General features: G+C 36.3%; 2 protein-coding genes across 2 annotated transcripts in view; one reads left to right on the forward strand and one right to left on the reverse strand.

Annotated features, from left to right (window-relative positions):
- The window catches only part of LOC137401092 (dipeptidyl peptidase 3-like), a 33,600-nt gene extending 33,158 nt beyond the window's left edge, over positions 1-442 (forward strand). The window contains exon 16 of the mRNA XM_068087448.1: positions 173-442. Coding sequence (XP_067943549.1) covers positions 173-312 — 140 coding nt within the window. The 3' untranslated portion in view covers positions 313-442. The remainder of the gene's footprint in view (positions 1-172) is intronic.
- Positions 443-19,542: 19,100 nt separating this feature from the next.
- Positions 19,543-26,895, reverse strand: LOC137400773 (alpha-(1,3)-fucosyltransferase 11-like). Its single transcript, XM_068087110.1, has 2 exons — positions 26,799-26,895; positions 19,543-20,504 (listed from the first exon to the last, which is right to left on the reverse strand). Exons 1-2 carry the CDS (start codon positions 26,893-26,895, stop codon positions 19,543-19,545), a joined length of 1,059 nt encoding a protein of 352 aa, XP_067943211.1.
- Positions 26,896-27,491: the final 596 nt, after the last annotated feature.

Below are 27,491 nucleotides of genomic sequence, written 5' to 3' on the forward strand. Positions count from 1 at the left end.
GTGTAACTAGCTGGTGCTCTCAATACTCAAAGCATCTATTCAAAAGTATTTTGTTCTAAGACTATAAGTAGCTTCAAGCTTGTTGTCTATATAAGCAAACATCAATCATTAATCCTTCCGTTTCACTAAATCAAACTTATGTGAGAAACATGAGGTGTATGTATAAATTCAGATGGTGAAGTTACTCTCTGCGAGTATGACCAATCAGCAGCCGGTCTCGTGCAGTCAGTCGCAGAGCGGTTCAGAGAGCACTCTTCCCTTGACACTACCCTGATGGGCTTGTACAAGAGGGACAAGCATTTCTGGACATAGAATGTTTTTCTCTGATTATCTTCTCTCGCTCATGTTGTTTCATTGCATTTTTTGGATCTGATTGTGGTCAGCTTGGCAATACATTGGCGTTAACCCTGCTATATCCAATAAATCTTTTACATTCTTTGAACATTAAATATCTAATCTGTGCCCCTGGATGCGCTGTTCTTGAAACCTGGCAGAAGTATGTATTTGTCCAAAATAGTTTCCTTGGTGTTGATAGACATATCAATGCCTAGGAAACTATTTTGACAGTTTGACATTTGCCAGTTTTGGTAGGTGTTGACTAGCATGTCTAATACATTTGACAGTTTTGGTAGGTGTTGACTAACATGTTTAATACATTTGTCACTTTTGGTAGGTGTTGACTAGCATGTTTAATACATTTGATAGTTATGGTAAGTGTTGACTAGTGTTGACTGTAATGTCTAATACATTTGACACTTGGCAAGTTCAGCTAATATTTCTAGTATGTTTGGCACCTGTGCTGGTACAGGTATTATTTGGTATTATCAAATACATCTATGTATTTGGTTTTATCAAATGCATTTATGTATTTGGTTTTATCAAATACATTTATGTATTTGGTTTTATCAAATGCATCTATGTATTTGGTGTTATCAAATACATCTATGTATTTGGTTTTATCAATTACATCTATGTATTTGGTTTTCCACGTTGTGTTTATGACTAACTCATAAGACTAACTTATCTTTTATGTTTAGCACCTCTTCATAGTGAGGTTTATCAGACATGTTCATAGTATTATTGGTAAGGTCTTAAAAATGCGTCCCGTATGTCTGCTGTAATCCTATTGGATGTCTTACTACCTGACAAAATTCAATGAAGCTGTTATGAACAAAGCTTTTTGTCAACTCATTGAAAGAAGTCTTCTCCTAGATATTGCTAAAGCTCAATATGTCTTGTTTTATAAAGCAGGTGGTCCAAGGAATTTTTATTCTAAAGCCTGCATTTGTTCCCAAACATGACAATGCATATTTGTACCTTTGGTGCAAAATTAGATAATATATTTTATGACACATTCTTGGGTGAAAAAAGCGGGCATATTGTAATGTAATAAGATATGGGTAAAAAAAATGGTGTTCCCATATTTCATAGTACTCCTTCACTAGCTATATAAAAGTTATACAAAGTGTGACCAACAGAAAACAAATAATCTCTCTTCCTACAAGGTACAACCATTTAAAAGAGTTTCTTTCAGTGCTTATTCAAAGAGAAGGAACCAGTATTTCTATAAAAACTAGCTAGCATATTAACACATTCTTACCTCAGAATGCACACCACAGTGTATGCATCACTGAATGTATAACCGCTGATTGTATATCACCGAGTGTATACACCACTAAGTATATACATTACTGAGTGTATACATCATTGAGTGCATACATCACTGAGTGTATAAATCAGTGAGAATGCAAAGGGTCTGTGATGTCAGCAATTATGAGTTACAATATAATTCTAATAAACACTGTCATAGGGAAATTCTAAGCCAAACATCTATTTGGGCAGCCTCTTTTATTAGAGGACCACACCAATGAACCATGATTATAAATTTTTGCTATGAGAAACCAATGCTTTCAAGAAGGGTTTCACACTATAACACCAGATTTTTAGAAACCAATCCAACCTTTACCATTATTTTATACTGCTTCAGGTCAAAAAACAATCGAATACAGAGTACCATCACAATGGAACAGTCTTCCAATAGACTACGCAAAACCTCTGCATTTATTAGTTTTGGAGTTAATGTGAAAAGCCATTTGTTAAGCCTAGATTAATTCAGACCTGCTGTTTGAGTTTACCAATTTCTGTGGGCCCAGCACCTCAACTAGATGCAGTGCTACTGCGCATGTGGGCCTCATCATGCCTTAACGAGTAGGAACTAAGCTTTCATTTATTTTGTTTAACTTAATATTATAACTATATCTTTATTTTGCTTAATGTTATATTTCTACTAATTGATGAAATAAAACACACACACACGAAAGTCAGACTTTAGCCAGGTAATAATATTCCGCCAAAGGATTTCCTGTTATCCATAAAACAAAGATGCTGCGGTATTAAGGGCTATGATGAGTGTCTGATGACCATAATGTGTTTTAGAGGAAACGTCTAAAGAAAAGTAAACGCTAAAGAGGTCATTGTGATCGGTGACTGTCACATGACAAGTTGTAGTATGAACAATATTTAGAAGGAGAGAAAATGTTGAGACAGTTTTGTGATCCATAGTCCTTACTGAATGTTTCCCACGTGCTCCGAGGTCTCTCATGAGCTAGCTTGCAAAGGTAACAGTCAATACCTGAAAATAGGAAATAGCATGTTTTACTTTTGCATAATTTGTCAAAGCTATAGCGAGTTACTCTTATAGAGCCTGCCACATACATCCAATCTTCCTACCAACATTACTGATTACCACCACCCGCCTCGACGTGAACCATAGGTAGAGTCATATCTTATTCTAAGGCAAGGCATCCCAATTAGGGGTGCGAGCTGTTGTTGGTAGGGATGGATGAATTAATCGTGAAGGCTGGGTTATCCAAATCTCTCGAAAAGCACTAAAAGATTTTGTTCCATTCACGACAACTTGGCGATGTGAATCCAGATTTCATCTTTTCTATACATGAAAAATAAATATCGCGACAGTAGCTATTCTAAAAATTATCGGCGCATTTCACTCCCCAAAAAGAAATCATGTTTTGATCAGATAATGTAAAGAAGAGACAGGAAAAATTCAAAGAGCATTGGGTGAGTTTTTTAATGTTGCTGTGTAAAAACGTTGGACTCTTTGTAGAATGCCCTTCTACTAACATATCGTTTTCATAAATAGCGAATATGTATGTTTTTTATTATAATATGACCCTTTTTGTCTCATTCTCAACTAACTGTGCAACATTGCCCTTGTCATTCAAAAAAATAGGAGATCGATGTTCTAAAGTGAACCATAGGTAGTGTCATATCATATTCTAACGTGAACCACAGGTAGTGTCATATCTTATTCTAAAGGGAACCACAGGTAGTGTCATATCTTATTCTATTGTGAACCACAGGTAGTCTCATACCTTATTCTAAAGTGAACCACAGGTAGTGTCATATCTTATTCTAAAGTGAACCACAGGTAGTGTCATATCTTATTCTATAGTGAACCACAGGTAGTCTCATATCTTATTCTAAAGTGAACCACAGGTAGTGTCATATCTTATTCTAACATGAACCACAGGTAGTCTCATATCTTATTCTAAAGTGAACCACAGGTAGTGTCATATCTTATTCTAAAGTGAACCACAGGTGGTCTCATATCTCATTCTAAAGTAAACCACAGGTAGTGTCACATCTTATTCTAAAGTGAACCACAGGTAGTCTCATATCTTATTCTAAAGTGAACCACAGGTAGTCTCATATCTTATTCTAAAGTGAACCAAAGGTAGTGTCATATCTTATTCTAAAGTGAACCATAGGTAGTCTCATACCTTATTCTAAAGTGAACCACAGGTAGTGTCATATCTTATTCTAAAGTGAACCACAGGTAGTCTCATATCTTATTCTAAAGTGAACCACAGGTAGTGTCGTATCTTATGCTAAAGTGAACCAAAGGTGGTCTCATATCTTATTCTAAAGTGAACCACAGGTAGTCTCATATCTTATTCTAAAGTGAACCACAGGTAGTGTCATATCTTATTCTATTGTGAACCACAGGTAGTCTCATACCTTATTCTAAAGTGAACCACAGGTAGTGTCATATCTTATTCTAAAGTGAACCACAGGTAGTGTCATATCTTATTCTAAAGTGAACCACAGGTAGTGTCATATCTTATTCTAAAGTGAACCACAGGTAGTGTCATATCTTATTCTAAAGTGAACCACAGGTAGTGTCATGTCTTATTCTAAAGTGAACCACAGGTAGTCTCATATCTTATTCTAAAGTGAACCAAAGGTAGTCTCATATCTTATTCTAAAGTGAACCACAGGTAGTCTCATATCTTATTCTAAAGTGAACCACAGGTAGTGTCATATCTTATTCTATTGTGAACCACAGGTGGTGTCATATCTTATTCTATTGTGAACCACAGGTGGTGTCATATCTTATTCTAAAGTGAACCACAGGTAGTCTCATATCTTATTCTAAAGTGAACCACAGGTAGTGTCATATCTTATTCTATTGTGAACCACAGGTGGTGTCATATCTTATTCTATTGTGAACCACAGGTAGTGTCATATTTTATTCTAAAGTGAACCACAGGTAGTCTCATATCTTATTCTAAAGTGAACCACAGGTAGTGTCATATCTTATTCTAAAGTGAACCACAGGTGGTGTCATATCTTATTCTAAAGTGAACCACAGGTAGTGTCATATCTTATTCTAAAGTAAACCACAGGTAGTCTCATATCTTATTCTAAAGTGAACCACAGGTAGTCTCATATCTTATTCTAAAGTGAACCACAGGTAGTGTCATATCTTATTCTAAAGTGAACCACAGGTAGTGTCATATCTTATTCTAAAGTGAACCACAGGTAGTGTCATATCTTATTCTAAAGTGAACCACAGGTAGTGTCATATCTTATTCTAAAGTGAACCACAGGTAGTGTCATATCTTATTCTAAAGTAAACCACAAGTAGTGTCATATCTTATTCTAAAGTGAACCACAGGTAGTGTCATATCTTATTTTAAAGTTAACCACAGGTAGTGTCATATCTTATTCTAAAGTGAACCACAGGTAGTGTCATATCTTATTCTAAAGTGAACCACAGGTGGTGTCATATCTTGTTCTAAAGTTAACCACAGGAAGTCTCATATCTTATTCTAAAATGAGCCATAGATAAAAATTAACTATTACTAAGATATCAATGACATCTAAGAATTGTTGCTTGTTGCAATTCTACTTGCATCTTATCGTTCGCATTTTGTTAATTGTATTACCAGTAAATCAATTGGTTTTTTCATTTGTTAGATGTACTTCTCAATGACACTGGCATAATAGAGTGATTTTAGTTTTTCACTGTATCATTCACTTTATAAAAACATCTTTGAACTAGCTGAATACGTAATAGAAAAAGTTTTTGCGCCGAAAATCAACATTTATGTTCCACCTAACATTCAAATGAAGGTAGTTGTTACTTTCTGTGTGCAGTAAGTTTCATAAAGTTTATGCTGTATCTATTTATTTCTCAATGTTTGCGTGTGCTCCCAGCTTTAGCCATTAAAATCTTGGAAATAGTATTCCGCTATCTCAAGCACTTGAACTCACAAAGCGGCGCCCACAAGTGTTACATCCAAGCTCTTTACCACTGCACCATACCAAACGTCGTATTTGCGGGTGTTCTCATACACACTATAACGTATGCTATAACATATAGCAGCGCGATATACTGATATGGCCACGTAATGCTAAGCTTATATCGATATAAGACATATTTATGGCCAATTCGTTTATATTAATATTAACACACTATTTGGAATCTGATAATAAATATTGACCACAGTTAATGCGCGGTTTACTCCTTTTGGTGTCTGTAATGTATATAGTATCATTAGCATTATTTTTCTTATACACAGTTAGCAATTGTCTTTTCATTATATTGTTACACATAGTGGTTATTTACTCCTACATTATCATATCAGTTATCAACACGCATGCGTACGGACTTACACACATGCGCATCCCCTATCATCATTCACATGTAAAAAAATTACTCAACAAGAAGCTTTTCACGACTACTAGAGTAACTTTACAATTAACTGTTTAGTACTCGTCAAACACGTCACGGGCCAGTGTGTGCACACTATATAAATAACACTACTATAATTACTACTACTGCCACTACAGATACTACATCTACTACTGCCACTACATCTACCATAACAGGTAAACATAACAAATGGCGACGAGGATGGGATTCACTTGGTCGAGCACACACCTTCTATTAATGTAAATATCAACAAAGCGAACATATACACAGACCAAGTCTGGAAGAATGCAAACTGTATCAGTTCTAACATATTATGTTCTGTGCAGTAAAATAATAAAGTTTGACACAATTCAACGACACAACCAAAATAACTGGGTGCATTTCATTTAATTCTCTTTTTTGACTAAAAATAAACCCTTTACAATGGCATGATCCATAGGACACATGGACCTGTATGATGACTCTTCAGGGTCTCTATTTAGAAAGATTTGAAATGTTTACTGTAGCAAATGGGATCACATATGCTAAAAAGAAAGCTTCTTTCCTAAGTGTGATAGGGCCTAAAACATAGTCTTTTGCGCAGCCTCACAGCACCAGATATACTCAAAAACAGAGATCTTGATGCAGTTACTCAGCTTTCAACTAATCACTTGTCTCGATTACCTCTAGAAATTGCGAAGATGTACCGTTTTCATCAGAGGAATCAGCTACCAGAAGAAACAATGAACCAGTTCATAGCGCAGCTCCGATCACTTTCAGAGCACTGTAACTTTCATGCATATTTTAGACCAAGTGTCTTGAGAGATCGGTTTGTGTGTGGCATCTCTTCCGACAGCACACACCGAAAACCTCTGTCTGAGGCTGAATTGACACTAGATGAAGCTTTAGAAATAGCTGGAGGTATGGAACAAGCCGACAAAGTTTTCAAAGTATGAATGGAAAGCCTCATTCACCACAAACTGTTCCGGTGTCCTCACTTAACTCAACTTCTCTTAACATGGATGTATCATCACTCAGCAAAAACACGGACACCTTGACATTGCAAGGACCTTGTCGTTCATGTGGTAGTACTCAGCACACGAGAAAGAGCTGTCCACACCTGTAATCCGAGTGTTTCAACTGTCGTCTAAACGGACATCTACAAGCTGTCTGTGAGAGGAAGGCAGCAAATCCAGAATCAAGACAGAGACTTCAAGGCAAAAGACCGTTTTTATGCAAGCTAGGAACACTCATACTCTTCAAGCCACAACCAGTGCTCTACAAGATAGGGATGCGGAATCTGCTGAAATTGCACACATATGTTCAATATCCGGAAGAATACCAGCGATAATGGTAAACACTCTCATAAATGGACATGAAGTGAAGATGGAATTGGATACTGGAGTTGGGGTCTCAACAATACCGTACACTTTGTATAAACAAGTTTGTCCTGAACTTGACCTCAAGCCAGCTAACGTCACACCTTACGGTATTAGTAAATATCTTGTGTCTAAAGGTAAGCTAACAACCACTGTCCAGTATCTAGACCAAAAAGCAGAGGTCTTATTGTATGTTATAAGAGAAAACAGTGGAGTACCTCTTTTTGGGAGGGACATGCTCAAGCACTTCACTTTAGACTGGTCATAGATAGGGAGTCAGACGCATCATATACATGTGTCAGCAAGTCCAAGTGACGATAGCATTATCTTAGAACTAACAGGGAAGTATCCACAGCTGTTCAGCTATTCACTAGGCGAATTTAAGGGACTTCAGGCCAGTACCAACCTCAAGAAGGATGCAATACCATGTTATATACATGTTATATACCATGCAATGTTATACACCAATACATGTTATATACCATGCAATACTATCACAAATACCGTGTTGTGCCTTTTGCAATTAAAAGTAAAGTTGAGGAAGAGATAACATTGCTGTTACAGGAAAACGTTATCTCACCAGTTGAACACAGTGAATGGACAACACCTATAGGATCCGTGATTAAGCCAAGCAGAACAATCAGACTCTGTGGAGATTTCAAAGTTACACTCAACCCACATTTAGTAACTGATACGTATCCTATGCCTTCTGTAGACGACTTACAAGAGAAAATCAGTGAAGGCACACTATTTTCTAAGCTTGACTTATTTCGAGCTTTCGCTCAAATTAAGCTTAACGATCAATCTGAAAATATGTCGCCATTACCACACACATGGGACTCTACCAATACAATCGTTTACCACATGGTACATCTACAGCTCCAGCTATTTACCGGCATGCAATGGACTGTATCCTGCGAGACATTCCCAATGTCATGCGTTACCAGGATGACATATTTATTACCGGAAAAGACTATCAAGACCGTCATAAGACACTGGACATAGTACTAAAAAGACTTCACAATCACAAACTGGGTGTTAACAAAGAGAAATGTTCTTTTCTACAAAGCTCAATTATTTACCTTGGGCACCGGATAGACAAAGATGGCCCGCACCCCACAGAAACACTGGTGAATGCTGTTCAAAACGCACCTACACCTCATTATGTCAGTGAATTAAGCTCATTTCTAGGCCTAACAAACTATTACCAGAAATTCTTGCCCAATCTAGTCAGCGCACTACATCCTCTACATAGGTTAACTAGTAAGAGCACAACATGGGAGTGGTCTGAACATCGTGAAGATGCCTTCAAACAAAGTAAAAAACCTTCTTTCTACTGATAAGGTGTTAGTACCGTACAATACCAAACTGCCTCTTACACTAGCTTGTCTGTAATGTATATAGTATCATTAGCATGATTATTCTTATACACAGTTAGCAATTATCTTCTCGTTATATTGTTACACATAGTTAGTGGTTATCTACTTCTACATTATCATATCAGTTATCAACACTGATGCGTACAGACTTACACACATGCGCATCAACTATCAATCATCCACATGTAAAAAAGACAATCAACAAGAAGCCTTTCACGACTCTTAGAGTAACTTTATGATTAATGGTTTAGTACTCGTCAAACACGTCACGGGCCCGTGTGTGCACACTATATAAATAACACTACTATAATTACTACTGCTGCCACTACAAATACTACGCATATACCATTACAGGTAAATATAGCAGTGTCAAAACTAATTAGATGTGCAGCCAGAAGTGTTATACCACTCATACCTGCTAACTCTCACGCATTGGGCGTGAGACTCACGCGATTGCCCCATGCCTCACGCATCTGATGCCCGTGTCACGCAATTGCCGCTTTTACCCAAGAAAACCTGTTTATAGCCCCAATCTTCAAGTAGGTGCCAGTAGTAATCATATACTCACTACTAATAAACAACTATGTATAAACATATTTGTGGCATTCTCATCTATCAATAACCCCCACCTCCACGACATGTGGTTTCCATATGGAGTTATATTATCTTTTGCTGTGGTGTTTTTATACGCTATGAAAATTTACCCCACTTATCAAATCCTCGCGTTTTTATTGCCCCCAAAATAGACTCTCACTCCTTTCTCCACTCCAGGGTTGGCAGGTCTGTAGCCACTACACATTAATCGTGACAGCAAAAAGTTGTCGGATGGGACAAAGTTTTTTATTGAGATTGAAGACAGCAATGGAACTAGGGCTTTATACTGCAACACTAAAAAATCTTTTCGTAATGGTAGAAACTTCGAGTTAGATTTTCAGTTTGTTGTAGTCATTTGTGTTAAGCTGTAGTTTGTTTTGGTGTTTTTAGTTTGGAGTAGATTGTTTCCATTTCCAAATATGTGTAGTTGTTTTCTAACTTTTGGTTTCATTGCACTTTTCATTTATGTCACTGCAAAATCTAACATTATTCATCAGTCCCTAGTAAAGCAAATATCGTATTGAATATTAGTTATTAGAATTTTAAACTGACAGTTGTTTGAAAACCTTTACAGTTGTTTTTGTATTTTTAATTTAGTTGTCCTGTACAAAACCTTTTTCTCGTGATATGAAGTTTTAAGGTTACAGTTGTTTGACAAAGTTTGAACACCTTTACAGTTGTTTTTATTTTTTCTCAATTTATTTCAATTACACAAAACACTTCTCTCATGATATGTAGTTTGAAAGTTAGAATAGTAAATGTTGTTATATGTTAATAACATCAGATGCCACACAAATCTTATTAGTTTGACAAAACTACCCTCAGAATGTCAGTTTACGATAAAATTTAAAGTGAACCTACGCAAACACTGCTTTAGATCTAAGTGTATATCATATCTTAATCATCGTTGTAACAAGTTACATGATTTTTATGCTTTTATATTTGTATTTTATTTATGTATTTTTCAGTCAGCATCAGTTTTTTATGAGCATATATACAAACATTTTTATTTCTCTTACTGAGACAAATACACACACACACTTATTTGCTTACTTGAATACAAATCAATTTTTGTCCAAAAAAATGTTTATTACCCGGACAACGCTGGGTAGCACAGCTAGTATCTACTATACAAGCGGCAATCTTTGTGTGTAGATGTTTGCTCATCTTATAGAGCGGTCTTTCTTTTTTCGCTGTACGAATTTCGGTCGTACGAAGCCAACTGAATTAATATGAGTAGTAAATAAATTATAGAGCGGTCTTTCTTTTTTCCATTAGGTCGTACGAAGCCAACTGAATTAATATGAGTTGTAAATACTTTCGGACTATTCTCCGCTACTTTTTTCTGATGATTTGAGCCAAGCGGCTTATTAAAGGTGCGGCAATTCTGTGGTTTTTCTTTCACCGCTAGGGCGCATTAACCGAAATCTCCGGTTAGCACTCCTCTTTACAGTGCCCAACGGCACTGTTCCGTTTCAAACAGCAAAGTTGCTGCCGTGTTGAAAAGCACCGTCCTGAGTTCTGTGGCCTATGCAAAGGTGCCTATACAGCTATACAAATGTACTATTCATTAAATAAAATAAATTAATGAGTAGTAATTTACATGCAATTAATATTTACTGCCAACGTGTACCGAGAAGGTCACGTGAACATTTGTTTCTTGCAGCCACTGGAAAAAACACTGTTCTCACTTACTAAATTTCTACATCAAAAAGGTAAGTACTTCTTATTCAATGTTGTATTGTCTATGAATTGCCACACCTCCACTACATAACCCTTTCACTTGCGTCCACGGACAGATTTAGCTATCAACCTACTGCCAGCCATTTTGCCGATATTGCTCATGATATGTATACAATATTTTTTCAATTTTAAAGGTTGACTTGCAACAAAATTCATTTTACAGTTATTTGATATGAAAAGATTCACCATATCTTACTCTGTTGTGTTGTAAGTGCAAAATATGTGGAAATGTGATTACAAGCTCTTAAAAGCTAAAAAACGAACAGTTAATCGCAGCCACACGAGACCGCCATAGTTTGGATTCGCTTTCCAAAATGGCTCAAATGGGACGTAGTTGTTCCAGGATGATTTTTGTTTACACTTTCATGCAACCTCATTCGTCAAAATATTTTCACAAATATACTTCACGCATTCAATAAAACCATGTCTATTGTTCTTACGTGTCTGTTTTATCGTCATTGTAATGCTGTCGCTTTTAGCAGTGATACCTTATAACTTACCGTAAAAACTCGTTTAATTTTTTAGCCTTAGCTTGAAGAAGTACATATCATTGTCTGATAATCATGACGAGCCTGTTGGTCACTTGTGATAATTGAAAAGTGCTGCAGAAATTAATTGCGAAGTATTGGGTCACATGATCAGATTACGACTTGCTGATTAGACCAAACCGAAACAAAACTGTAAAGTAGCGAGCATCTATATTTGATACGGGGTCTTCGGTAAAACCTGAAGTGTTTGTCATAAACTAGTGCTACGATAAGTTTTATATTGAGCTTTTTATTGGCCTTTCAATTCACGTGATAACATCACGTGACAAGACAATAACCAAATTTCATGACTACGTCATCGAAATAAAGAGATTCCAATCTACGGCGGCTTTTCGTTTTTGAGCTTTTAAGAGCTTGTAATCCCATTTCCACATATTTGGCACCTACAACACAGCAGAGTAAGACATGGTAAATCTTTTGATACCAAATAAAAGTAATGTGAATTTTGTTGCAAGTCAACCTTTAAACTCTATCTAGAACGTTTGTTTTGGTTATATATTTCATTTTGCCAACATGTTAACAAACACTGCTATGCCAAAATTTCTTTGTATCTACATTGTATATTTTGTGCATAATTTGATAAAGCGATGTGAAGCTACGAAGCTAAAACGATCCTCTACAATGTTCCTTATTCTCACAAAACCTTTCACCACCATCAGAGTCAGTGCTGCTATTGCTATTTTAATTATTTGTGTAATCACAAAAATCTGAATCGGTTATAATGTCATCAACATAAGATCATTGGTTATGTTATCAACGAATAATAAAATTCAGTCACTAGCAATTGCTGGGAACGTCGCCAAAATGCGTCTACTGCGTTCGACCATAGAAAATGCATAAATGAGTCTACTTCAGTGAAGGGTTAAAAACGTGGGATTTGCCACTGTTTGTGATAGTAAACATGTTCATTTCCTTCCGCAGCCGAGTTACTTTCAATTTTTTTCCAGCTACGAGTACTACAGAACTACAGAACTTGCACGGGTACTGTTACTGTGTTTTACTTACTAAATTTCTACTTCAAAAAGGTAAGTACTTCTCATTCAATGTTTTCTTGTCTACGAATTACCACACCTCCACTACTTAATAACGTTGGATTTGCCACTGTTCGTGATAGTAATCATGTTCAATTCCTTCAGCAGCTGAGTTACTAATTTTCTTTTCAGCTACGAGTAGGCCTACTGTAACTTACTACTACAGAACTTGCACGGGTACTCCGAGGGTTGCGATAGGTGATGGTGAGAAGAAAGAGAGCTGCTGGTATCGACTTACTGTCACCCTGCTTTAGCCATGACCAGCTGTACGTCGCCTGCTCAAAAGTAGGCACAAGCCGAAAACTGTATGTTCATACACCAGGCAGAAAAACAAAAAATGTTACCTATCCATAAGTGTTGTGTTGAACCAACATTGTGTTATTGTTATGCCATGCTTGCATTGAATTAACATTATGTTATTGTTATGTCATACTATGTTTTTCATGTTCTGCTATACCTACATATTATCCGCATGCAGCATTTTCTAACATATTTTTCAGTATATATATATTTTCATGCATTTGTTTTCCTTATTGTATCTCATAAAAAAGCTATCATGTTGGCGTTACGTTTTATTATTGTAAGGTGCTAATGCTGTATCTGCCTTGACATCATACTATCTGTGCTGTTAAACATATAAATTTTATCGACACAACTTCATTACTGTTTGTATATACCATGTCAAAACACAGGCTATGGACGAAGAACTTGTGAGCCATGATTAGTGTTTTAAGCATGTAGAAGTCTCCATTCAATAAATGCTGGCGATAGCAAAATATTTTGTATAATTTCTTAAAAGATGCAAAATTCTTCAATACTGCCAGTTTGAAGAACTTCAGTTTGCCTAGCAATGTCAATTTCATTATCAGTTCTCTGTACACAAATAGGGCAACTCCGATTTGAGTGGTTTGAGACTGATGCATTGTAGACTAGCTGTAAAACATATTGCAGATTTCCATTGTTTTCCCCAACATTATTGACATGTATGACTGCATATGTGTATGCATAGTCTGATCAAAGCAAAAACTTTCAGTAGACTACATATTTGGAGTGGTTTTATAGTATGAAAAACAACTTTCAATAAACCTCTTGCTGTAAGTGAATCTGTTCCCGTGGACAGGTAATGCAGCTAGCGGTTCGCATTTGGAGCCGTGGCATCACTTGGGGATGCGCGTGAGACCTTTTTTGCCCCGAGTGCAGCGAGAGTCTCCAGGTGCGGCGCTCTGGATGAATAAGTTGGCGAGTGCGAGGCGATTGATTGCGAAGCGAGTGCGAGGCGATTGAGTGCGAGGCGATTGATTGCAAGGCGATTGAGTGTGAGGCGATTATTTGCGAGGCGAGTGCAAGGTGACTGAGTGCGAGGCGATTGATTGCGAGGCGAGTGCAAGGTGATTGCGAAGCGAGTGCAAGAGCGCAATTGTCAACTGCTCGGTGGGTAAAGACTGGTCGGCCGAGTCAGCGGTTCGGCGGCAAAAGTGTGCGATCATCAACTGCAAATATAGACGGGTATGAACAGATGCATGAATCTAGACGCATGAATCTAGAATATTTACTAGATTTTACACTCATCTAGCTGTAAAACAAATTGTAGATTTCTGTTGTTCCCCCCAACATTATTGGCATGTATATGTGTATGCATACCCTGATCAGGGCAACAATTTCAGTAGACTGCATATTTGGAGTTGTTTTACAGTATGAAAGACAACTCTCAATAAACCTCTTGCTGCACGTGAATCTGTTCCCATAGGCGGGTAATGCAGCTAGTGCATATATATACAGTCAAACATGGATAACTCGAACTTCATGGGACCGAGCAAAAGTGTTCGAATTATCAGAGCGTTCAAGTTATCAGAGCACTGTCACAAGTCCATGTATTTACTTATTATTAGTAGATACATGTACATATGCAAACTATAATATAAATCAAAGGCACAAATGGCTTGTTTCAAATTAAATGCTTCTAATGTAAAGTTTAAAACGTTTTCATCAAAAAGTATAGAGATTTTTCTATCACTTGAGATTGGTTTGTTGTTTGAGGTGATGTTATTGCCAGGACGTTTTTTAGATTGACATTGACAAAACTTGATCGTTGTTGAAATGCTCAAAAGAAAAGACATCTTTTTCTTTTGAGCGTTTTACCCACGATCAATTTTGCCGATTTTTCTTGAAGTTTATGCAAAGATTACCTTACTTTAACTGGGATTCGTTAAGAGCAACACTCCGAGGCAGTTCAATTAGAAGTTTTACGAGGTTTTACGGTACATTGTATATCACTCGCGCTTTTTGAATGGATACTTATTGAATGTACATACGTATTCTGTGTTTAGGTCAAACGATGAATAGTTTTTTAGCTAAGACAACGTATACGTTTAATTACTTACAACAATTTTTAAGACGTTTTAAACATTCAACATTCCAACGTTGATTCAACACGGAATCAACGTCGGAAAACTATTCGTCACGGGCTAGCCGGGTCACGCACTCAAGGATTTTCGCCACGCACATACAAAACAACATGCTGTTTTTGTTTTGTATGTGCGTGGCGAAAATCCTTGCGCGCGTGACCCGGCAAGCCCGTGCTATTCATCGTATAGCAGTATAAATCAAATTTGACCAAACCTTTAGAAAAGTCGTTGACAAAAATATTTTGCCGATGGTGGTAATAACAACGCTTATGAATTACGAAAAGATGAGGTTTACCTCTATGGCTTTGAATAAAGTGATTTTCTAAAGCGATAACAACCGTTTCGGTAGCCGTTGGGCAAAAAAACAGTTCGAATTAACAGTGCTGAGTTCGAGTTATCTATAGCAATTTATCATTACGTGGGAACGGACCAAAGAAACCGTTCGAATTAATCATGTGTTCGAACTATCCGTGGACGAGTTATCCATGTTTGACTGTATATGATTTTGAGGAAATCTGGTTATGTATTTTTTTTGTAAACTTTGTGTTTTAGTAAATTAGTTCAAGCGGGAAGCATACATGTATTAACCAATTGCCATTAAAGATTGGCAAGTGTAATAAGTATGTGCACAATTATTCCATTGCAAACAATCCAGGTAGCTTAGTGGTTAGCTCACATGTATAGAAAAATGGAGGTTAAGAGTTCAATTTCAATATGAAGTGGATTTTCGTTCCTATAACTTTATCACTCCAACTGGACACACGAATAACAAACACCGAGATTCATATACATGTATACATATATCTTATGTTTCTTATGTCCATCTTCTATTTATATATTTCTCAAAGTTTGTAGGATTAATTGTTCGGCTATAGATCTTAAAACTCTTGGAATAAATATTCTGTACCAAAGAGGATTCAATCTCGGACCCTGCCGTTCACCAGTCTGACGCCTTACCCACTAGACTACAGAAATCGAATAGCTAGCTTGCCAATATAAGTCATTATATGAGAGCAGCTACCTAACTGCTTTGCGTATGCCGCGGGTCATAGCATAACGTCATGAGAAGCTGTTGCTCACATTATTAAACGTACTGGCTAATAGTGCACAGGCCAATAGCAAAAACTCTCACCACTTCTCATTGTTTATAAGACAAAATGCTTTTCTCATGATGTGTAGTTTGAAAGTTAGAATGGCAAATGTTGTTTTATATGTTAAATACAAATCAATTTTCTGTCCAAAGACTTTTCTATTCCCCAGGCAACGCCGGGTAGCACAGCTAGTATATATGTATATATTTCTCAAAGTCGGTTTTCGGTATGTCAGGCTTTAGCTATTAAAATATTGGAATTAAAGATTCACATTATGCTGGATATGAACTCACAAAGAATGTGATCGCAGATTTGCAATCAAACTCTCTAACCATGAGACCACAAAAGCTCTTGCCATATATAGCGCATACTACACAACGTATACTTAGTTTCCCGTTTTCACACAAAAATGACGTATTAATTGAAACTCTACGAACACTTTTAGCTCCATGAAACGCGATGCTTTTTCGTCTTCGCCATACTAGGGCTAATTTGTTTTTAGCAAAACGGTATCAACAATAGATTCTCCTGAAATTAAAACTTGGCGATTTGTGTACTGATTATATACAGAGGAACTTTGGTTTTCGAATGCTTTGGTTCTTGACCATTACTGTTTAAAAAAAATTTTCAACGATTTTTGATGTAACTGATCTGTTGCATTTTTCGCTGTTTCACTATCCATTTCTGCCATTTTTGGTACGGTATCTTACCCTTTAATGTTTTTTATGTTTAAGATAAAAACATTCGAAATGTTCACATTTGTTTTCTTTTTCCATCATCATAAATAGAAAACCCTTTATTAATGTTAAACACGATCTATATCTACCCGTTTTTATTTATAGTATGCAGTACAGTTTATGATGTAAAATGTTGAAAAAATACTTTACCGATGTTGTTTTCTCGCCTTAGAACAGATTAAAATGTTCATACATTTATTTCAATAAGAAAAATTGTTTAGGATCTTGCAAAAATCGGTTTGAACTACCTCCTGGCACGGAATATGTTCGAGAACCGAGGTTTATGGCGCCTTACAGTGCCTCGCGTTGCGAGTTCACAACTCGAGTTGTACAGCTCGAGTTGCGAACACGCAACGCGAGGCACTGTAAGGCGCCATAGAGGTTCCACTGTACGTTATTAAAAGATATACGTCGCTGGAAATTATCAAATTTTAAATTTACCGTAATTTGAAAACCTTTACAGTTGTTTTATTTATTTTCAATTTAGTTGTCCTGCACAAAATGCATCTGTCCCTACAGTCGATTGAAAAAGTTTGAAAATCTTCACAGTTGTTTGTTTTCTCTTCTAATTTATTTCAACTACACAAAACACTTTTCTCCTGATATGTAGTTTGAAAGTTAGAATGGCAAATGTTGTTATATGTTAAATACAAATCAATTTTCTGTCCAAATTCTTTTTTATTACCCGGACAACGCCAGGTTGTACAACTAGTATAATACGGTATATATTTCTAAGTATTGGTGAGTAGGTGCGTCCAGCTATAGATATAGCTATAGGGCACGCTGATTATTTTACTAATGCGGCCACGCGTTACGTTGTCCCTGTTAAAAAATATTTCTCGTAAGGTTCAATGAATATATCTGGGGTCAAGGCCAATTCTTTTCGCGTGAACAATTGTCGTACGTTGTCTCCGTAAGAGGAGTCTCGGTAAAGTAGGAGTATCTCCGTATTCAGAGTTCTGATAGATAGCTTCTGCTGGAACAGTAACCTTTTTTTATACACACTCACTTCTATGCAAGAATTGTTATTATTAATTAAACATATTCAGGATGTTTATTTTGTTTTCTCAGTTCGTATTAATTGTATTAATACCGAATCATCTTTTATTGTCATCGTAGCAAAACCGACTTAATTTAGCTATTACTTGCTGATTACTTCTAATTTATATGTACATCTAAACCTTTTTAAAGTCGTTTAATTTTTTTTTGAGTTGTTTGACCTGCACGAAACGTTTACATCATGGTATGAAGTTTAAAAGTTGTTTGACAAAGTTTGAAAACCTTTACAGTTGTTTTTATTTCTCTCTTAATTTATTTCAATTACACAAAACACTTTTCTCATGATATATAGTTTAAAAGTTAAAATGGCAAATGTTGTTATATGTTAAATACAAATCAATTTTCTGACCAAGGACTTTTTTATTACTTGGGCAATGTCGGGTAGCACAGCTAGTATATATATATATATATATATATATATATATATATATATATATATATATATATATATATATATATATATATATATACTAGAAATTCCACTGTCATACAGCCCACGACCAAAGTGATATTGGAAAAAAAGAAAGGGTACTGATGGTTGAGAAATTTGCAATATTAGCAGTCAAATAGGATAACTGCAATGGTAGCTGTGATGTACTGGGTGTGGGTGTTATTATATACAACAAATAGCAATAATGAAAGGAAAAGATTATATGTTTATATCTCTCTTCCTGCAAAAAGAGAAATGCAATATTGGCCAATATTAGAAGTAAAATGCACTGATATTATTAGAATAACCAGTATTATTAATATAGTAATAATATAAAACCAATGCCTAATTTTGTTTACATTTCAAAACGTCATAGCTAACAAGATCACGAAGTTGTGATATTTATATAGGTTTTTAAAAAATCTGTACTACGTAGTCATTGTTCTGTAGTCATCCAAACTTATAATTAATTATTGTACTAATCTCATAAGAACTGTTAAAAAATATCGTCATTTCCTTTACTTATACTGCGTTGGACATCAGTTAGAATACGAAAGTACTCAAATGCGTCGGCAAATGAAATTGAAAATGAAAAAATTGAAATCGGCAAGAATGAAACGATTTCTGTACTCCTATGTTAATTGCCGAAACCTTCGGTAATTCGACAATGCTATAGACTGATGAAAAGTTCACGTTTTTTTCGTGAAATGGGCAAGACTTTATCGTTCTATTCTCTGTCGCTCGGCATTTCAATTTCTGTTCTTAACTTTTATTAAACCAAGCTTTTCAACCGTTTTGTGGCAATTTTCGTCCAAATTAATCTGTCTATTTGTGTGTAATCCGATCAGATGGGTTAGTTTTAGGAATTTGCGGTAACCTTTCAATGGCTTGGTGACATATTTAAATAGGTTTATATTCGTTTTGTATCATTATTATACTTAAACGACTTTACTGAAAAATAGTTAAATTTGTTGATAGGATTTCGTTGCAAGGGTTTGATGACGGCCGTTAACGGATAATTTTTTGGGAGTTGTGTGCACATGTGCATTTATCATAAATCTCCCAATCAATCGCTTCACTCTTGTTTGGTCGTGGGATAAATATATATATAATTGCAAACAACCAGTGTTCTTGTAATAAAAACATTTTCACAACATGAAAAGATAATTCCTACCTGATGGGTACCCTTTTCGGATGATTCGATATTCATTTCTCCATTGCATGTAGTAATTAAAGGCATCATCATTCTCCGCAACATGTTTAAGATGATCTGCTAAGGCCTTTGGTGAAGTGAAGTTCTTAACATGTATGAAACTGTTTGGTGGAGCGACTTGCCTATACTCCTCTATGGAGAGACCTCCCAGCGCGACGGGTATTGTATATGGTTTGGCTTCTAAAACCTTCCATAGCTTCTCCGTAATATAATCTTCGCAGAGTGAGTTCTCAAAAGCCAGGTAAAATGTGTAGCCCTTCATTGACTGATCTTGAGTCTTTGAAACATTTTTAACTAATGCTCCTAACTGCTCACGGCAAGAATCTGATGTGGTAAAAACGTTGATTTGTATATAGTTTGCCAGTTCGAGAGCATACATAGCCCTTGCACTTGTAATCTTAGGTCGATGTTTTTGTGTGCAATGTGATACTAGCCAAAGGGCATTGAATTTTCTTTGTCTACGAAACGCAGCAAAGTTTACGCTCTCCACATTTGCCTTTCGGAGCAGCTTTTTAGCAAATGTAAGTTGGGCCCCCTCGCTTCCATGCAGGTAAGTTACAGAGTAGTTGAACAAACCGTCCCATGTATTCTGCAGAGGAGCCTTTATCCACTGCGGCTCACTGCTGTGGAACACCCACAATTCCTCAGGAGATCTAGCAGGAGGGCTCTGATAATGCTCTACGCTTCTTCCCGTGAACAACGTGAGATCAGCAGCAGCGCTTTCTCCGCCGTGTTTTATTCTGCAAGTGTACTCACCACATTTGACGGTTTTTGTAGATTTTTTCAAAGCAAATCCTGCCTTCATTCTCACCAGCTTCCAAGAGTCTCTTTTAGAGGAGCCATCCAATTCCCTAGAAGAGTCCTTGGCGGAATGTTGGTCTATGATGGCCTTCCTGTCTAAAACATACCGTATTCAAGATTGATCTTATATATCATACCAAGTGTCACAAGAAGCTTTCGCTATTCGTTTTAATTTTAGAAATACTCTTAGAAATTCCTAGCGGATGACTTTAATACCTCTTAAACAGTTTCAGGCTTTCTCGACATTAGAATGTTTGCAAACATCAAATGAGGTCTAATGCATGCACAACATCTCAATAAGAATGGATCGTGCAAATCTATTTTATTGCACACCGATAATCCCGCGAATCTTACTAGCTAAAGTTGCTGCCACTACCAATGACTGACGAAGCAGTAAAATACTCTCCCATTATTAATAATCCCACGATCAAAGACGAGTGAAGCGATTGTTTGGGAGATTTATGATAAATTTATTGATTATAAAACAAAAGCAAAATTTATTTCAGAATGAATGGCAAAGTTTGAGAGAAGATGACCTATTGTCCCGCGCGTCACACACCATACCAGAAAAATCTACTTGCATGCCCCAAATTATCATGAGAGATTATTTCATTATAAAAATTTTAATGTTTCTGTATGTCTGAACAAGTTTACTCACTAATTGACAGAAAATTATGATCACAAAAAAATTGCCTATGTGTGTGACACTATGCCTGGCTTAGCCCATCCGGATGTTTCTTGCTTATACTCCCGTAGAACAACTCGTTGTTGCTCACTGCTGAGCCATGCTGAAACTGACAATTCAGATATGTATACTGTTTACAGAAAAAATCTTTTTGTCTGGCATTACCCGAAACATGTCTTTATAAATGACCTCAAGACTCAATTTTTGGGGTAATACATTTATACTCCTTCCTTTTAGAACACAGAAACCTGTGGTAAAACCTTATGATGATTAAGTCAATCAATAACCCTTAGGAACTTGGGTTTGGGAACTTGCAGGGAATTTAATTTTATTGCATTCTAACCATAGCTTGATGAGATATTCCAAGTAGTGATGAGATTTTGAATTTAGCGATGTATAATATATTTGGGTTTACATGCTACCATGCCAGCAACAGCACATTTTAAGCAGCTTTGAAAAACTTTTCCATTGATCAAAGAGGTGCAGTTTATCTTGCAACTACCGGCGAGTATGTTTGGGGCCTGTGTTCCTCGCTTAAAGATATTATAAATGTAGGTTACTCAGGAAGTCCTGTTTCTCGTTCTACTCTATTTTAATTTTGCTTATGCAGGGTCCTTGGGTGGTGTTCATGGAAGCTGAAAGATCATATTTTATATCAGAAGGTTACGCTAGCAGCAACAATGGAGATGTCATACGTCTCAGCTAACTTATACTCACTCAGATTCTGTAACTCTGAGTCTGATCATCGGGGACCATCAATAGAAGCGATGGCTGTAGATGGCCGTTTTTTTATGCCTATCGTGTTTTTATAAAAGCACCTTTGCTGATCATCCCACTGAACACGTAGCCAGCAAAATAAATCAGGTTTCTGGGCACTAATTCAGGACTGACAACTGCCAGCTTATCAACCTGAAAATTGTTATTCACTTTTTTAGTTTTCCTTATGCCCAACGTCAGTTGAGCATGAGTTTTGTTGTGACATTATTATTTGTGCTCATAAAAATTAAGGCTATTGGAAGGTATGCCAGCAAACTGTCTTATTGCAGCCACATTTATATACATGTAGTCGTAAACATTTGTTCCATTTGTTTGTCTGACTTAATACTTTAAGTCAGATGTTCAAGTTCTTTAAATTAACTTTTTGGATACGATTTATCCTCACCGCTATGTACAATATCTTTAACATGCCATGAAATTTTTATTAAGTGTTTGTCTCAACACACAAAGTAATGACATTATATGAGGTCAAGTTTTCTCAAAACATTGTCTTTTTGCAAGTTAAAATAAAATGGCAAGTAAAAATAATAAAGCATTAAGGCTTTATGCATTTGTAAATGCTCAAGGTAGTCAAGGGCACTGAATTCTTCAGTGCCCTTGAGGTTGTTTGCGACTTTGAGATCCGTCCATAGAGTTATCTCCTCCTAGAGTGATAACTACATGAGCGTTTCCGGTGCCAACAAGGAGCGTTTAGGCCACGCCCCTTTTTTGTGCTAGTCAGTCGTAGTGATTGACTAGATCAATAACATCAGCCATGAGAAGGGTTCAACAAGGATCATTAATTTCCAGTTAAGTTAGTAATTAATGCTCATATTAAAGAAATGATGATTATAGTTTATTACTCTAATATATGCTTATTATTTAAAGCAATTCCATACCTACCAGGGATCGCTAAACATATTATGGAAATGTTTACTTTTTCATATCCATTTCCATGAACATAAATATTTCCATAATTTTAGGGAAATGGATATGGAAATTTTATTTTAGAAATATGGAAATGGTATGGAAATGGAAATAATATGGAAATGAATTATGGAAATGCTATGGAAATGGCAATAATATGGAAATGAAGTAGGGAAATGTTATGGAAATAATATGGAAATGAATTATGGAAATGTTATGGAAATACTATGGAAATGAAGTATGGAAATGTTATGGAAATGGAAATGAATTAGGGAAATGTTATGGAAATGGAATTAACATGGAAATGAATTATGGAAATTTTAAGGAAATGGAAATAATATGGAAATGAATTATGGAAATGTTATGGAAATGGAAATAATATGGAAATGAATTAGGGAAATGTTATGGAAATGGAATTAACATGGAAATGAATTATGGAAATTTTATGGAAATGGAAATAATATGGAAATGGAAATAATATGGAAATGAAGCAGGAAAATGTTATGGAAATGGAAATAATATGGAAATGAATTATGGAAATGTTATGGAAATGGAAATGAATTATGGAAATGTTATTGAAATGGAAATAATATGGAAATGTTATGGAAATGGAAATGATATGGAAATGAATTATGGAAATGTTATGGAAATAGAATTAATATAGAAATAAATTATGGAAATTTTATGGAAATGGAAGTAATATGGAAATGAAGTAAGGAAATGTTATGGAAATGGAAATAATATGGAAATGAATTATGGAAATGGAAATTGTGACATACACGTAATCCCCGATACCTACATGACTTGCAAAGGCACTGAATAGATAGTGTTACGTAAGTGAGTTAATGCAATCAGTTACTCATAGATAAAATAAATAGTCATACTGGGGTTATATTACATTAGTGTGATGGGAAGCTAATTGACTGCCATCAACTATGAGCTGTACTACCCGAGTTGCCCGAGTAATAAAAAAGTCTTTGGACAGAAACTTTATTTTTATATAACATTTACCATTCTAACTTTTGAACTTCATATCATGAGAAAATATTTTTAAGCAGTTCAAATGAATTAAGAGGAAAAAGAAAACAACTGTAAAGGTTTTCAAGCTTTTTCAAACAACTACAACTTTTAAATTTCATATCATGAAAGAAGTTTTTTGTTGAAATATATTAGGAAAAAAAATAAAACTGTAAATGTGTTTAAATGTAAAATAATTAGCAAGTAATGGCTAAATATAATCTGTTTAGCTATGATTACAATGAAAAATTATTTAATAAATAAGGTAATAAAAAGTCTATTTTATTTTTATATAATTATAATTTAGTATGATTAAGTATAATTTATTTTTATTTCAAATATAATAACATTTGCCACTTTAACTTTCAAACTACATACTATGAGAAGTGTTTTGTGTAATTGAAATAAATAAAGAAAAGAGAAAATACAAACAACTGTAAATGTTTTCAAGCTTTTTCAAACAACTACAACCTTTAAATTTCATATCATGAAAGAAGTTTTTTTTTAAATGAATTAGGAAGAAAAATGAAACTCCAAATGTGTTTAAATGTAAATGTGAAATAATTAGCAAGTAATGACTGAATATAATGTTTAGCTATGATTACAATAAAAAATTATTTAATAAATAAGGTAGTAAAAAAGTCTATTATATTTTTAAATTGTTATAATTTGTTATAATCAAGTATAATTTATTTTTATTTAACATATAAAAACATTTGCCACTCTAACTTTCAAACTTTTTGCTTGCTTACATCAAGCAAAGATGTTCACTAACTAGTGGACATCTTTGCTTCAAGCTAGTCTATGTATTTGATTGATAAGTATTGAAATCTAATATTACATGCAAGGGCTGTTTGTGAACTGTGGTGTCAATGAATCACTCTATCACCATACAATGTCAATACTTTCAGTTGATGGCAATCGATTAGCTTCCTATTACACCAATGTAATACAACCCCAGTATGACTATCTAGCTTATCTATGAGTAACCAATAATATACAGCCCCCATGTGTGGGGGCTGTATATCATTGGAGTAACTGATTGCATTAACTCACTTACTTAACATTATCTATTCAGTGCCTTTGCAAGGCATGTAGGTATTGAATTGCTTTAAATAATAAGCATATATTAGAGTAATAAACTATAATCATCATTTCTTTAATATGAGCAATAATTACCATCTTAACTGTGGAAATTCATGATCATTCTCATGGCTGATGTTATTGTTCTGTCAATCACTACGACCGACTAGCACAAAAAAGGGGCGTGGCCTAAACGCTCCTTGTTGGCACCGGAAACGCTCGTGTTGTTGAAGGCACAGTTATCACTCTAGGGGGGAGATAACTCTATGGATCCGTCTGCATGAAACAATAACAGCAGCATGGTCCAATGTAGAAATATGTGAGTGCTATTTCCACTTCACCCAGAGTATTTCTTGAAAGGTGGCAGCTCTTGATTTGAAATTGGCATGCAAGAAAGATTGTGATGTACTAGAGATCTTACAAAAACATTCAAGTATGAAATCCCTTCCGCCACATCATGTGGTTGGGCATTTGAGTAAATTGTATTAAATTAGTATAATTATTGCAATGAAGATTTTTATTGTTACATATGTTTATTAATTTCATTTGAATATCCCTTAGTGAAAATGTATTCTGCCTTAACATGATAAACATTTGAACAACTGCTGATCAGCGATTCAGCAGTTGTGTTTATTACAAAGTTATTTAAAAGCAAATACGCCTGATTACCGAAATATGGTGGTGATGGGACTAACGATCAAATCTAGAGTGGAAATTATTCTACTGATTAATAATCAAACTACAGTAAAAGTTGTTTAATGCTATATATAGTAATCATTGCAGTTCTATGCCTGGAGGGTTAGCTCTACATAGCGTATTTGATTAGTAGAATCTGACAAAATTATATATGAAATCGACATTTACATTAGTATAAATGGCAATTCTTTACGAGTGGATAGGCATTTTTAAGACAAAAATTGCATTATTATAAGGATTACCCAAGTATGAGTCGACCCCGTTATTCCAGAATATTTTAAAACAACTGTATCAATTGTTGCTATCCAAAATAAAGATACAGCTTTCACAAGTTTTTAGTCGATACGACAAATAGAGTTCGTCAGCATGTTTTAAATGAGGTTTTAGTTGATGCGCTCATGATATTGCTTGTGAATGATCGCATGCTGAAACATGAGTTAAGCATTGCCTGCTCTCAATCGCATGCGTGCTACTCAGTGGGTAGTAGACAACCTGCTCTCAATCGCATGCGCTCTACTCAGTGGGTAGCAGACAACCTGCTCTGAATCGCATGTGTGCTACTCAGTGGGTAGTAGACAACCTGCTCTCAATCGCATGCATGCTACTCAGTAGGTAGTGGACAAACTGCTCCCAATCGCATGTGTGCTACTCAGTGTGAGTAGTAGACAACCTGCTCTGAATCGCATGCGCGCTACTTCAGATATAAAATTTTTCCCACAAGCAATTGTTGCATCTCATGGTACTAATATTACATGAGGATGTCTTTTATTAGTTTCCGCTTAATAAATTACTAGACAATGTCATCCTTTAGCGGCTAGATGTAACTACTTGGTTCTGTTGCTGATCTTTTGAGATACCTATTGAGGGAGGAACATAAGCCCTTTGAGTATATTGCGCAATATCGAGTGAAGGACATGGGCCCAAGCAAGTACATTGTACAATATCGAGTAAGGAACATAGGTCCAAGTGAGTACATTGTACAATATCGAGTGAGGAACATATGCCCAAGCGAGGACATTGTACAATATTGCAAAGGTTTTGTGTGACCTTAACTTTCCTCCACTAGTACAAGACTCGGTGCATGAGTTTATACATATATTTTCTGCTTAGTTCATAAGTTGTACAAGAATGCTCAAGTAACAGGCATTGAACAGGCCCAGAACAGCTCTGCTCTTTTACACAAATGTTCGAGCTTATATAGCTAGTAAGCTGCGCCTCCGTTCTACTTGGTTGGGCTCGGCTTGGCTCAGTCTTGACTCGGCACGGCTCTGGCTTGGCTTTGGCTAAACATAAGGGGACACCATCCACTACACATTCCCCCATTGGCGACTAAGGTCTCCAATTTATGTCCTGAGGGAGCACTAGTTGGGCCAGGGCCTCATGCTGGCGGGCTCCAGCAATAGCTGGCGCTTCCGGCCCTCCAAGGGTCCCTGCCGTAACACCGTCTGCATTGTTTCGACAGCCCTCGTCCACTCCTGGGCGTCTTGTGCTAACAACCGGGCCCGGCTGCGCTGCGTCTGCAGGAGGGTCCGACTAGCTGGAGTCCGTCCCACCAGCTCGGCTAGGATGCGGATCCAAGGCCGTCCGGCTCCTCCTGGTCGAGGCCGGGCGGACCCGGGCTGGGGGAAGCCCTGGCTTGCTCGACTCCTCTTTGCGGGCTACGGTGCCTCCTTCCTCTAGTAGTGGGAGCGCAGGCAGCCATCGTCAGAAATCCCCGCCCGTTCTCCTGACAGAACTGCTCCCAGGAGTCCTGGTCGACCAGGTACAGCACCGGCTCCACTCCTCCCTGTTGGTGAGTAGCGTGGTGTAATAGCATTTGGTCCCTCGACACGTGCTGCCAGTCACTGGGGCACACAAACACGGCGTAGTGTTGTAAGACATAAAAGTGGATCCACCGAGTGCTGGTTGTGAACTGACAA

This window comes from Watersipora subatra, chromosome 7 (genome assembly GCF_963576615.1).
Source record: "Watersipora subatra chromosome 7, tzWatSuba1.1, whole genome shotgun sequence".
Classification (NCBI taxonomy): domain Eukaryota; kingdom Metazoa; phylum Bryozoa; class Gymnolaemata; order Cheilostomatida; family Watersiporidae; genus Watersipora; species Watersipora subatra.

Bases quoted from the DNA above. Each gene is read 5' to 3' on its own strand.
- LOC137400773 (XM_068087110.1), bottom strand. From the start codon at position 26,895: ATGGGGGAATGTGTAGTGGATGGTGTCCCCTTATGTTTAGCCAAAGCC. The intron at 20,505-26,798 runs GTAGAACGGAGG...GGTATGTTTTAG, and splicing joins GCCAAGCCGAGCCCAACCAA to ACAGGAAGGCCATCATAGAC.